This window comes from Carcharodon carcharias, chromosome 36 (assembly GCF_017639515.1).
Source record: "Carcharodon carcharias isolate sCarCar2 chromosome 36, sCarCar2.pri, whole genome shotgun sequence".
NCBI classification, from domain to species: Eukaryota; Metazoa; Chordata; class Chondrichthyes; order Lamniformes; family Lamnidae; genus Carcharodon; species Carcharodon carcharias.
Genome location: NC_054502.1, coordinates 3,994,893 through 4,008,781, shown reverse-complemented (window position 1 = coordinate 4,008,781; position 13,889 = coordinate 3,994,893). Strand labels below are relative to the sequence as shown.

The following is a 13,889-nucleotide window of genomic DNA, read 5'->3' as shown; positions in this document are numbered from 1 at the left end:
GAGCGAGTTACACAGGGATCGGGAGCGAGTTACAGACTGCCTGGGAGCGAGTTACACAGGGATCGGAAGTGAGTTACAGGCTGTCCGGGAGCAAGTTACACAGGGATTGGGAGTGAGTTACAGGCTGTCCGGGAGTGAGTTACACAGGGATCGGGAGTGAGTTACAGACTATCCGGGAGTGAGTTACACAGGGATCGGGAGTGAGTTACAGGCTGTCCGGGAGCAAGTTACACAGGGATCGGGAGTGAGTTACAGGCTGTCCGGGAGTGAATTACAGACTGTCCGGGAGCGAGTTACACAGGGAATCAGGAGTGAGTTACAGGCTGTCCGGGAGCGAGTTACAGGCTGTCCGGGAGCGAGTTACACAGGGATTGGGAGTGAGTTACAGGCTGTCCTTGGGCGAATTACAGGTGGTCCGGGAGCGAGTTACGCAGGGATCAGGAGTGAGTTACAGGTTGTCCGGGAGCGAGTTACACAGGGATCAGGAACGAGTTACGCAGGGATCAGGAGCGAGTTACAGGCTTTCCGGGAGTGAGTTACACAGGGACCGGGAGCGAGTTACACAGGGATCGGGAGCGAGTTACGCAGGGATCTAGAGCGAGTTACACAGTGATCGGGAGTGAGTTTCGCAGGGATCAGGAGTGAGTTACGCAGAGATCGGGAGTGAGTTACACAGGGATCAGGAGCGAGTTGTGCAGGGATCAGGAGAGAGTTACAGGCTGTCCGGGAGTGAGTTACGCAGGGATCAGGAGTGAGTTACGCAGGGATCGGGAGTGAGTTACGCAGGGATGAGGAGTGAGTTACGCAGGGATTGTGAGCGAGTTACGCAGGGATCGGAAGCGAGTTACGCAGGGATCGGAAGCGAGTTACGCAGGGATCAGGAGTGAGGTACAGGCTGTCCGGGAGCGAGTTACACAGGGATCGGGAGCGAGTTACACAGGGATCAGGAGTGAGTTACGCAGGGATCAGGAGCGAGTTACACAGGGATCAGGAGTGAGTTACGCAGGGATCAGGAGTGAGTTACAGGCTGTCCGGGAGTGAGTTACGCAGGGATCGGGAGTGAGTTACGCAGGGATCGGGAGTGAGTTACGCAGAGATCGGGAGTGAGTTACGCAGAGATCGGGAGCGAGTAACGCAGGGATCGGGAGCGAGTTACAGGCTGTCCGGGAGTGAGTTACGCAGAGATCGGGAGTGAGTTACGCAGGGATCGGGAGTGAGTTACGCAGAGATCGGGAGTGAGTTACGCAGAGATCGGGAGCGAGTAACGCAGGGATCGGGAGCGAGTTACAGGCTGTCCGGGAGTGAGCTACGCAGAGATCGGGAGTGAGTTACGCAGAGATTGGGAGTGAGTTACGCAGAGATCGGGAGCGAGTAACGCAGGGATCGGGAGCGAGTTACAGGCTGTCCGGGAGTGAGCTACGCAGAGATCGGGAGTGAGTTACGCAGGGATTGGGAGTGAGTTACGCAGGGATCAGGAGTGAGTTACGCAGGGATCGGGTGTGAGTTACGCAGGGATCGGGAGTGAGTTACACAGGGATTGGGAGTGAGTTACGCAGGTATCGGGAGTGAGTTACGCAGGGATCGGGAGTGAGTTACGCAGGGATCGTGAGCGAGTTACGCAGGGATCGTGAGCGAGTTACGCAGGGATCGGGAGTGAGTTACGCAGGGATCGGGAGCGAATTACGCAGGGATCAGGAGTGAGTTACCCAGGGATCGGGAGTGAGTTACAGGCTGTCTGGGAGTGAGTTATGCAGGGATCGGGAGTGAGTTACGCAGGGATTGGGAGTGAGTTACGCAGGATCGGGAGCGAGTTACGCAGGGATCAGGAGCCAGTTACGCAGGGATCAGGAGCGAGTTACGCAGGGATCGGAGTGTGTTATGCAGAGATCGGGAGTGAGTTTCGCAGGGATCGGGAGCGAGTTACGCAGGGATCAGGAGCATGTTACGCAGGGATCAGGAGCGAGTTACGCTGGGATCGGGACTGAGTTACGCAGAGATCGGGAGTGAGTTTCGCAGGGATCAGGAGCGAGTTACATAGGGATCGGGAGCGAGTTACAGGCTGTCCGGGAGTGAGTTACACAGGGATCGGGAGAGAGTTACGCAGGGATCGGGAGAGAGTTACGCAGAGATCGGGAGAGAGTTACGCAGAGAACGGGAGTGAGTTACGCAGGGATCGGGAGTGAGTTACGCAGGGATCGGGAGAGAGTTACGCAGAGATCGGGAGTGAGTTATGCAGAGATTGGGAGAGAGTTACGCAGAGATCGGGCGTGAGTTACGCAGGGATCGGGAGTGAGTTACAGGCCATCCGGGAGTGAGTTACGCAGGGATCGGGTGTGAGTTACGCAGGGATCGTGAGCGAGTTACACAGGGATCGGGAGTGAGTTACGCAGGGATCGGGAGCGAGTTACGCAGGGATCAGGAGTGAGTTACCCAGGGATCGGGACTGAGTTACAGGCTGTCCGCGAGTGAGTTACGCAGGGATCGGGAGTGAGTTACGCAAGGATTGGGAGTGAGTTACACAGGGATCAGGAGTGAGTTACGCAGGGATCGGAAGCGAATTTCGCAGGGATCGGGAGAGAGTTACGCAGGGATCGGGAGAGAGCTACGCAGGGATCAGGAGTGAGTTACGCAGGGATCGGGAGTGAGTTACACAGGGATCGGGAGTGAGTTACGCTGGGATCGGGAGTGAGTTACAGGCTGTCCAGGAGAGAGTTACGCAGAGTTCGGGAGCGAGTTACGCAGGGATCAGGAGCAAGTTACGCAGGGATCAGAAGCGAGTTACGCAGGGATCAGGAGTGAGTTACGCAGGGATCAGGAGTGAGTTACGCAGGGGTTGGGAGTGAGTTACAGGCTGTCCGGGAGAGAGTTACGCAGAGATCGGGAGTGAGTTACGCAGGGATTGGGAGTGAGTTACAGGCTGTCCGGGAGATAGTTACACAGGGATCGCGAGTGAGTTACGCAGGGATCGGGAGCGAGTTTCGCAGGGATCAGGAGCGAGTTACACAGGGATCAGGAGTGAGTTACGCAGGGATCGGGAGTGAGTTTCGCAGGGATCAGGAGCGAGTTACACAGGGATCAGGAGTGAGTTACACAGGGATCGGGAGTGAGTTTCGCAGGGATCGGGAGCGAATTACGCAGGGCTCAGGAGTGAGTTTCGCAGGGATCAGGAGTGAGATACGCAGGGATTGGGAGCAAGTTACAGGCTGTTCGGGAGAGAGTTACACAGGGATCGGGAGTGAGTTATGCAGGGATATGGGCGTGTGTTACGCAGGGATCAGGAGTGAGTTACGCAGGGATTGGGAGCGAGTTACAGGCTGTCCGGGAGAGAGTTACACTGGGATCGGGAGTGAGTTACGCAGAGATCAGGAGTGAGGTACAGGCTGTCCTTGGGCAAGTTATAGGCTGTCCCTGGGCGAGTTACAGGCTGTCCAGGAGCGAGTTACAGACTGTCTGGGAGCGAGTTTCAGGCTGTCCGGGAGCGAGTTACACAGGGATCGGGAGTGTGTTACAGACTGTCCGGGAGCGAGTTACAGGCTGTCCGGGAGCGAGTTACAGGCTGTCCGGGAGCGAGTTTCAGGCTGTCCGGGAGTGAGTTTCAGGCTGTCCGGGAGCGAGTTACACAGGGATCGGGAGTGTGTTACAGACTGCCCGGGAACGAGTTACACAGGGATTCGGAGCGAGTTACAGGCTGTCCGGGAGCGAGTTACAGGCTGTCCGGGAGCGAGTTTCAGGCTGTCCGGGAGCGAGTTACACAGGGATCGGGAGTGTGTTACAGACTGCCCGGGAACGAGTTACACAGGGATTGGGAGTGAGTTACAGGCTGTCCTTGGGCGAATTACAGGTGGTCCGGGAGCGAGTTACACAGGGAATCGGGAGTGAGTTACAGGCTGTCCTTGGGTGAGTTACAGGCTGTCCTTGGGCGAGTTACAGGCTGTTCGGGAGTGTGTTACAGACTGTCCGGGAGCGAGTTACACAGGGAATCGGGAGTGAGTTACAGACTGTCTGGGAGCGAGTTACAGGCTGGCTGGGAGCGAGTTACACAGGGATCGGAAGTGAGTTACAGGCTGTCCGGGAGAGAGTTACACTGGGATCGGGAGTGAGTTACGCAGAGATCAGGAGTGAGGTACAGGCTGTCCTTGGGCAAGTTATAGGCTGTCCCTGGGCGAGTTACAGGCTGTCCAGGAGCGAGTTACAGACTGGGAGCGAGTTTCAGGCTGTCCGGGAGCGAGTTACACAGGGATCGGGAGTGTGTTACAGACTGTCCGGGAGCGAGTTACAGGCTGTCCAGGAGCGAGTTACAGGCTGTCCGGGAGCGAGTTACAGGCTGTCCGGGAGCGAGTTTCAGGCTGTCCGGGAGTGAGTTTCAGGCTGTCCGGGAGCGAGTTACACAGGGATCGGGAGTGTGTTACAGACTGCCTGGGAACGAGTTACACAGGGATTCGGAGCGAGTTACAGGCTGTCCGGGAGCGAGTTACAGGCTGTCCGGGAGCGAGTTTCAGGCTGTCCGGGAGCGAGTTACACAGGGATCGGGAGTGTGTTACAGACTGCCCGGGAACGAGTTACACAGGGATTGGGAGTGAGTTACAGGCTGTCCTTGGGCGAATTACAGGTGGTCCGGGAGCGAGTTACACAGGGAATCGGGAGTGAGTTACAGGCTGTCCTTGGGTGAGTTACAGGCTGTCCTTGGGCGAGTTACAGGCTGTTCGGGAGTGTGTTACAGACTGTCCGGGAGCGAGTTACACAGGGAATCGGGAGTGAGTTACAGACTGTCTGGGAGCGAGTTACAGGCTGGCTGGGAGCGAGTTACACAGGGATCGGAAGTGAGTTACAGGCTGTCCGGGAGCGAGTTACACAGGGATCGGGAGCGAGTTACAGACTGCCTGGGAGCGAGTTACACAGGGATCGGAAGTGAGTTACAGGCTGTCCGGGAGCAAGTTACACAGGGATTGGGAGTGAGTTACAGGCTGTCCGGGAGTGAGTTACACAGGGATCGGGAGTGAGTTACAGACTATCCGGGAGTGAGTTACACAGGGATCGGGAGTGAGTTACAGGCTGTCCGGGAGCAAGTTACACAGGGATCGGGAGTGAGTTACAGGCTGTCCGGGAGTGAATTACAGACTGTCCGGGAGCGAGTTACACAGGGAATCAGGAGTGAGTTACAGGCTGTCCGGGAGCGAGTTACAGGCTGTCCGGGAGCGAGTTACACAGGGATTGGGAGTGAGTTACAGGCTGTCCTTGGGCGAATTACAGGTGGTCCGGGAGCGAGTTACGCAGGGATCAGGAGTGAGTTACAGGTTGTCCGGGAGCGAGTTACACAGGGACCGGGAGCGAGTTACACAGGGATCGGGAGCGAGTTACGCAGGGATCTAGAGCGAGTTACACAGTGATCGGGAGTGAGTTTCGCAGGGATCAGGAGTGAGTTACGCAGAGATCGGGAGTGAGTTACACAGGGATCAGGAGCGAGTTGTGCAGGGATCAGGAGAGAGTTACAGGCTGTCCGGGAGTGAGTTACGCAGGGATCAGGAGTGAGTTACGCAGGGATCGGGAGTGAGTTACGCAGGGATGAGGAGTGAGTTACGCAGGGATTGTGAGCGAGTTACGCAGGGATCGGAAGCGAGTTACGCAGGGATCAGGAGTGAGGTACAGGCTGTCCGGGAGCGAGTTACACAGGGATCGGGAGCGAGTTACACAGGGATCAGGAGTGAGTTACGCAGGGATCAGGAGCGAGTTACACAGGGATCAGGAGTGAGTTACGCAGGGATCAGGAGTGAGTTACAGGCTGTCCGGGAGTGAGTTACGCAGGGATCGGGAGTGAGTTACGCAGGGATCGGAAGCGAGTTACGCAGGGATCAGGAGTGAGTTACAGGCTGTCCGGGAGTGAGTTACGCAGGGATCGGGAGTGAGTTACGCAGGGATCGGGAGCGAGTTACGCAGGGATCAGGAGTGAGTTACAGGTTGTCCGGGAGCGAGTTACACAGGGATCAGGAACGAGTTACGCAGGGATCAGGAGAGAGTTACAGGCTTTCCGGGAGTGAGTTACACAGGGACCGGGAGTGAGTTACACAGGGATCGGGAGCGAGTTACGCAGGGATCTAGAGCGAGTTACACAGTGATCGGGAGTGAGTTTCGCAGGGATCAGGAGTGAGTTACACAGAGATCGGGAGTGTGTTACACAGGGATCAGGAGCGAGTTGTGCAGGGATCAGGAGAGAGTTACAGGCTGTCCGGGAGTGAGTTACGCAGGGATCAGGAATGAGTTACGCAGGGATCGGGAGTGAGTTACGCAGGGATCGGGAGTGAGTTACGCAGGGATCGGGAGTGAGTTACGAAGGATCAGGAGCGAGTTACGCAGGGATCAGGAGCGAGTTACGCAGGGATCAGGAGCGTGTTACGCAGGGATCAGGAGCGAGTTACGCTGGAATCAGGACTGAGTTACGCAGAGATCGGGAGTGAGCTTCGCAGGGATCAGGAGCGAGTTACATAGGGATCGGGAGCGAGTTACAGGCTGTCCGGGAGTGAGTTACACAGGGATCGGGAGAGAGTTACGCAGAGATCGGGAGAGAGTTATGCAGAGATCGGGAGTGAGTTACGCAGAGATCGGGAGTGAGTTACGCAGCGATCGGGAGTGAGTTACGCAGAGATCGGAAGAGAGTTACGCAGAGATCGGGAGTGAGTTATGCAGAGATTGGGAGAGAGTTACGCAGAGATCGGGAGTGAGTTACGCAGAGATCGGGAGTGAGTTACGCAGGGATCGGGAGTGAGTTACGCAGAGATCGGGAGTAAGTTACAAAGGATCAGGAGCGAGTTACGCAGGGATCAGGAGCGTGTTACGCAGGGATCAGGAGCGAGTTACGCTGGAATCGGGACTGAGTTACGCAGAGATCGGGAGTGAGCTTCGCAGGGATCAGGAGCGAGTTACATAGGGATCGGGAGCGAGTTACAGGCTGTCCGGGAGTGAGTTACACAGGGATCGGGAGAGAGTTACGCAGAGATCGCGAGAGAGTTACGCAGAGATCGGGAGTGAGTTACGCAGAGATCGGGAGTGAGTTACGCAGGGATCGGGAGTGAGTTACGCAGAGATCGGGAGAGAGTTACGCAGAGATCGGGAGCGAGTAACGCAGGGATCGGGAGCGAGTTACAGGCTGTCCGGGAGTGAGCTACGCAGAGATCGGGAGTGAGTTACGCAGAGATTGGGAGTGAGTTACGCAGAGATCGGGAGCGAGTAACGCAGGGATCGGGAGCGAGTTACAGGCTGTCCGGGAGTGAGCTACGCAGAGATCGGGAGTGAGTTACGCAGGGATTGGGAGTGAGTTACGCAGGGATCAGGAGTGAGTTACGCAGGGATCGGGTGTGAGTTACGCAGGGATCGGGAGTGAGTTACACAGGGATTGGGAGTGAGTTACGCAGGTATCGGGAGTGAGTTACGCAGGGATCGTGAGCGAGTTACGCAGGGATCGTGAGCGAGTTACGCAGGGATCGTGAGCGAGTTACGCAGGGATCGGGAGTGAGTTACGCAGGGATCGGGAGCGAATTACGCAGGGATCAGGAGTGAGTTACCCAGGGATCGGGAGTGAGTTACAGGCTGTCTGGGAGTGAGTTATGCAGGGATCGGGAGTGAGTTACGCAGGGATTGGGAGTGAGTTACGCAGGATCGGGAGCGAGTTACGCAGGGATCAGGAGCCAGTTACGCAGGGATCAGGAGCGAGTTACGCAGGGATCGGAGTGTGTTATGCAGAGATCGGGAGTGAGTTTCGCAGGGATCGGGAGCGAGTTACGCAGGGATCAGGAGCATGTTACGCAGGGATCAGGAGCGAGTTACGCTGGGATCGGGACTGAGTTACGCAGAGATCGGGAGTGAGTTTCGCAGGGATCAGGAGCGAGTTACATAGGGATCGGGAGCGAGTTACAGGCTGTCCGGGAGTGAGTTACACAGGGATCGGGAGAGAGTTACGCAGGGATCGGGAGAGAGTTACGCAGAGATCGGGAGAGAGTTACGCAGAGAACGGGAGTGAGTTACGCAGGGATCGGGAGTGAGTTACGCAGGGATCGGGAGAGAGTTACGCAGAGATCGGGAGTGAGTTATGCAGAGATTGGGAGAGAGTTACGCAGAGATCGGGCGTGAGTTACGCAGGGATCGGGAGTGAGTTACGCAGAGATCGGGAGAGAGTTACGCAGAGACCGGGAGTGAGTTACGCAGAGATCGGGAGAGAGTTACGCAGAGATCGGGAGTGAGTTACGCAGAGATCGGGAGAGAGTTACGCAGAGATCGGGAGTGAGTTACGCAGAGATCGGGAGAGAGTTACGCAGAGAGCGGAGTGAGTTACGTAGAGATCGGAAGTGAGTTACGCAGAGATCGGGAGCGAGTTACGCAGGGATCAGGAGCGAGTTACAGGCCATCCGGGAGTGAGTTACGCAGGGATCGGGTGTGAGTTACGCAGGGATCGTGAGCGAGTTACACAGGGATCGGGAGTGAGTTACGCAGGGATCGGGAGCGAGTTACGCAGGGATCGGGAGCGAGTTACCCAGGGATCGGGACTGAGTTACAGGCTGTCCGCGAGTGAGTTACGCAGGGATCGGGAGTGAGTTACGCAAGGATTGGGAGTGAGTTACACAGGGATCAGGAGTGAGTTACGCAGGGATCGGAAGCGAATTTCGCAGGGATCGGGAGAGAGTTACGCAGGGATCGGGAGAGAGCTACGCAGGGATCAGGAGTGAGTTACGCAGGGATCGGGAGTGAGTTACACAGGGATCGGGAGTGAGTTACGCTGGGATCGGGAGTGAGTTACAGGCTGTCCAGGAGAGAGTTACGCAGAGTTCGGGAGCGAGTTACGCAGGGATCAGGAGCAAGTTACGCAGGGATCAGAAGCGAGTTACGCAGGGATCAGGAGTGAGTTACGCAGGGATCAGGAGTGAGTTACGCAGGGGTTGGGAGTGAGTTACAGGCTGTCCGGGAGAGAGTTACGCAGAGATCGGGAGTGAGTTACGCAGGGATTGGGAGTGAGTTACAGGCTGTCCGGGAGATAGTTACACAGGGATCGCGAGTGAGTTACGCAGGGATCGGGAGCGAGTTTCGCAGGGATCAGGAGCGAGTTACACAGGGATCAGGAGTGAGTTACGCAGGGATCGGGAGTGAGTTTCGCAGGGATCAGGAGCGAGTTACACAGGGATCAGGAGTGAGTTACACAGGGATCGGGAGTGAGTTTCGCAGGGATCGGGAGCGAATTACGCAGGGCTCAGGAGTGAGTTTCGCAGGGATCAGGAGTGAGATACGCAGGGATTGGGAGCAAGTTACAGGCTGTTCGGGAGAGAGTTACACAGGGATCGGGAGTGAGTTATGCAGGGATATGGGCGTGTGTTACGCAGGGATCAGGAGTGAGTTACGCAGGGATTGGGAGCGAGTTACAGGCTGTCCGGGAGAGAGTTACACTGGGATCGGGAGTGAGTTACGCAGAGATCAGGAGTGAGGTACAGGCTGTCCTTGGGCAAGTTATAGGCTGTCCCTGGGCGAGTTACAGGCTGTCCAGGAGCGAGTTACAGACTGTCTGGGAGCGAGTTTCAGGCTGTCCGGGAGCGAGTTACACAGGGATCGGGAGTGTGTTACAGACTGTCCGGGAGCGAGTTACAGGCTGTCCGGGAGCGAGTTACAGGCTGTCCGGGAGCGAGTTTCAGGCTGTCCGGGAGCGAGTTTCAGGCTGTCCGGGAGTGAGTTTCAGGCTGTCCGGGAGCGAGTTACACAGGGATCGGGAGTGTGTTACAGACTGCCCGGGAACGAGTTACACAGGGATTCGGAGCGAGTTACAGGCTGTCCGGGAGCGAGTTACAGGCTGTCCGGGAGCGAGTTTCAGGCTGTCCGGGAGCGAGTTACACAGGGATCGGGAGTGTGTTACAGACTGCCCGGGAACGAGTTACACAGGGATTGGGAGTGAGTTACAGGCTGTCCTTGGGCGAATTACAGGTGGTCCGGGAGCGAGTTACACAGGGAATCGGGAGTGAGTTACAGGCTGTCCTTGGGTGAGTTACAGGCTGTCCTTGGGCGAGTTACAGGCTGTTCGGGAGTGTGTTACAGACTGTCCGGGAGCGAGTTACACAGGGAATCGGGAGTGAGTTACAGACTGTCTGGGAGCGAGTTACAGGCTGGCTGGGAGCGAGTTACACAGGGATTGGAAGTGAGTTACAGGCTGTCCGGGAGCGAGTTACACAGGGATCGGGAGCGAGTTACAGACTGCCTGGGAGCGAGTTACACAGGGATCGGAAGTGAGTTACAGGCTGTCCGGGAGCAAGTTACACAGGGATCGGGAGTGAGTTACAGGCTGTCCGGGAGTGAATTACAGACTGTCCGGGAGCGAGTTACACAGGGAATCAGGAGTGAGTTACAGGCTGTCCGGGAGCGAGTTACAGGCTGTCCGGGAGCGAGTTACACAGGGATTGGGAGTGAGTTACAGGCTGTCCTTGGGCGAATTACAGGTGGTCCGGGAGCGAGTTACACAGGGAATCGGGAGTGAGTTACAGGCTGTCCTTGGGTGAGTTACAGGCTGTCCTTGGGCGAGTTACAGGCTGTTCGGGAGTGTGTTACAGACTGTCCGGGAGCGAGTTACACAGGGAATCGGGAGTGAGTTACAGACTGTCTGGGAGCGAGTTACAGGCTGTCTGGGAGCGAGTTACACGGGGATCGGAAGTGAGTTACAGGCTGTCCGGGAGCGAATTACACAGGGATCGGGAGCGAGTTACAGGCTGTCCGGGAGCGAGTTACAGGCTGTCCGGGAGCGAGTTACACAGGGATCGGGAGTGAGTTACAGGCTGTCCGGGAGCAAGTTACACAGGGATCGGGAGTGAGTTACAGGCTGTCCGGGAGTGAGTTACACAGGGATTGGGAGTGAGTTACAGGCTGTCCGGGAGCAAGTTACACAGGGATCGGGAGTGAGTTACAGGCTGTCCGGGAGTGAATTACAGACTGTCCGGAAGCGAGTTACACAGGGAATCAGGAGTGAGTTACAGACTGTCCGGGAGCGAGTTACAGGCTGTCCGGGAGCGAGTTACAGACTATCCGGAGTAAGTTACAATGCATCTTTTTCAGGATTTTGAATTACATTTACAGTAATCTAAGATGTTCCCTGACAGGTACAACAACAGAATACTGACCTATTGCTGCTGTCCCTCACAGTGTTGTAAATGTACCCCAGAGGCTCTGCTCACTGTCTGACACTCACCAAGTCTGCTCCATGATACGATTGGTTTTGGATTTCCCGTGGCAATACATTCCAAAATGGCAGTCTGGTGAATGGTGAGGGTGAGGTTCTGAGGACCTGATAGGATCACAGGCTCCTGGTCAGCACGGGGGGACAAAACTGGGAAAGGAATAAACATCCATCAGTGACATTGAGCAGCTTAGCCTCATCCAACATGGATCAGCTATGATGGTGAGAGGGGGTGGTGAGGGACGGGGCTGAGTGGGAGGGGCGGTGAGAGGAGAGATGATGAGAGCGAGGGAGATTGGGTGAGGGTGAGGGAGCAGATGATGAGGGTGGAGGGGTGAGGGGGTGATGCTCAGGGCAGGGGTGGGGTGATGGTGAGGGGGATGAGATAATGAGGGCGAGGTTGAGGGTAATACGATGATGAGGGTGAGGGGGAAGCAAAGATAAGGGTGAGGGTGATGAGATCCTAAGGGTGAGGGTGGGGGTGGGGGATGAGATCCTGAGGGTGGGGACGTGATGAGGGTGAGGGTGGAGTTAGGGGTGTGGTGATGAGGGTGATAGTGAGGGTGGGGGTGGGGGTGAGGGTGAGGGTGGGGGTGAGGGTGAAGGTGAGGGTGGGGGTGTGGTGGTGAGGGTGAGGGTGGTGGTGAGGGTGGGGGTGTGGTGGTGAGGGTGAGGGTGGGGGTGGGGGTAGGGGTGGTGGTGAGGGTGAGGGTGGGGGTGAGGGTAGGGGTGTGGGGTGGTGTTAGGTGTGTGGTGGTTAGGGTTGGGGTGGGGGTAGGGGTGTGGTGATGAAACGAGGCTGCGAGTGATGGTTAGGGTGGGTGAGTCTGATGAGAGTTGAGCTGTCGTACTGACCCGACAGGCTCAGTGTAGCCTCCTGACTGGCTCTTGTATTTGCAATGTTGACAGCCACACAGCGATAAGTGCCGAGGTCCCGTTGCTGTACTCTGGTGATCTGGAGAACACCAGTTGGTAGCAGAGTATACCTGGAAACCAAGGCAGAGGCAGTCAGTCCAACAACGCTATGTGAACCTGCAGGGAGTGCACCTCCACATTGACACTTCACATCGTAAAGGGCTTTACAATTCAATGAAATACTTTTAAAGGGCAGAAAACACTGCAGGAACCAAGTTACACACAGCAAACTCTCACAAACTTTAAAGCAAAATATGATCAAATAATCACTTGTTTGAGATATTGGGTGAGGTGTAAAAATTCACCCAGGACACGAGAGAATACTCTGCCCTGCTTTTCAACATAGCAACTGCTGGATCTTTTACAGCAAGACAGGCCCTCAGTTTAATGCCTCATCTGAAAGATGGCCCGCCAACAGTGCAGCACTCTCTCAGCATTGACCCTCTGACAGTGCGGCTCTCCCTCAGTACTGACCCTCTGACAGTGTGACACTCTCTCAACACTGACTCTCTGACAGTGCAGCACTCCCTCAGTGCTGACCGTCCGACAGTGCAGCCCCCCCCCCCCCTACTCAGTACAGACCCCTTGATAGTGCAGAACTCCCTCAGTACTGCATTGGGAGTTTAGGTGTAGATTATGTGCTCAAGTCTCTGGATTGGAACTTGAACCCAGGTCCATCTCATTCAGGCGAGAATGCTACAAATTATCTCACAGCTGACACAGTTTTTGAAAATAAATAAAAATGTATATAAATTTAACGATGGGAAGGTGGGAGCCATAATTCTACAGATCTGCTGATGCCCTGGTGTGACAGGAGGCACCAAGTCTCCCAGGAATAATGTATACACCTATCACTGTACAGTATACTAAAAATCTCCCCGCCATTTGTACATCCTTTCAACTATTTCCATAAGAAATACTAGCATTTCCAATTGCATTGGAATCTGCCTATATAAACTTTCACACTGCTACTCCACTCTCAGGAGCTACAGCATCACCTCTGGTCAGAGGGTGTCATTACAGCGTTACGAGTTTACATAGGCTCTGACCATTATGAATGCTGACATAGAAAATTATAAAGGAAATACAAAGATGAACGATTTGGGGAGTGAGTTACCTCTGATGTTCTGTTACCTCTGCTTCCCTCTCTGTAACTCCTATTTCTGCTAAGCACAGCTCCTGGCCTTGTGCATTGCCACACGCCATTGACTCAATAGATATAAATCCTATGAGTTGGTTGGAAATGTGTGACTCACCTTGCATCATCCATGTTCAAAGGAACACGATTGAGTTCCCAAGTTATTGTGGCTTCAGGAACACCATAGATGTGACATTCAAAACGGGCCACACCTCCCAGCTGCACCTTCATAGACTGCGGGTGGGTCTGAAATCGAGGCAGAGCTGGGTTGGAAAGGCAACGGGAAAAAGAAGGTTCATTATTAGATCATAGTCAGCAAATTGGCAGAGGTCTCAGACAAGGCAGAGAGTTTTGAAGAGTCACAGAAAGAGATGAAGAATGACAAGGAGATAGAGTGAGTGATAGAGATGGAGGGAATGGGAAGGAGAGAGGGAGACACACAGAGACGAAGAGACAGTAACACAAAGAAAGGGAGATAAACCGATGGAATAGAGGAATGGAAAGATGGAACAGAGACAGAGACAGACAGAGTAAGAAATAGTGTTAGCAATAGATAGAGAGGGGGAAGTGAAAAGGGAGGTAGAAAGAGATATAGAAAGCCAGAATGGGAATTAAGACAGATCAAAGAGATACAGAGAGAAA

The 13,889-nt window shown here is 55.2% G+C and overlaps 1 protein-coding gene across 1 annotated transcript in view; it reads right to left on the bottom strand.

Moving 5' to 3' along the window:
• The window catches only part of LOC121272864 (immunoglobulin superfamily DCC subclass member 3-like), a 56,168-nt gene that overhangs the window by 27,626 nt on the left and 14,653 nt on the right, over positions 1–13,889 (bottom strand). The window contains exons 3-5 of the mRNA XM_041179698.1: positions 13,366–13,510; positions 12,050–12,180; positions 11,207–11,344 (exon numbers count right to left, since the gene is read on the bottom strand). Of these exons, the coding sequence (XP_041035632.1) occupies positions 11,207–11,344; positions 12,050–12,180; positions 13,366–13,510 (414 nt within the window). The remainder of the gene's footprint in view (positions 1–11,206; positions 11,345–12,049; positions 12,181–13,365; positions 13,511–13,889) is intronic.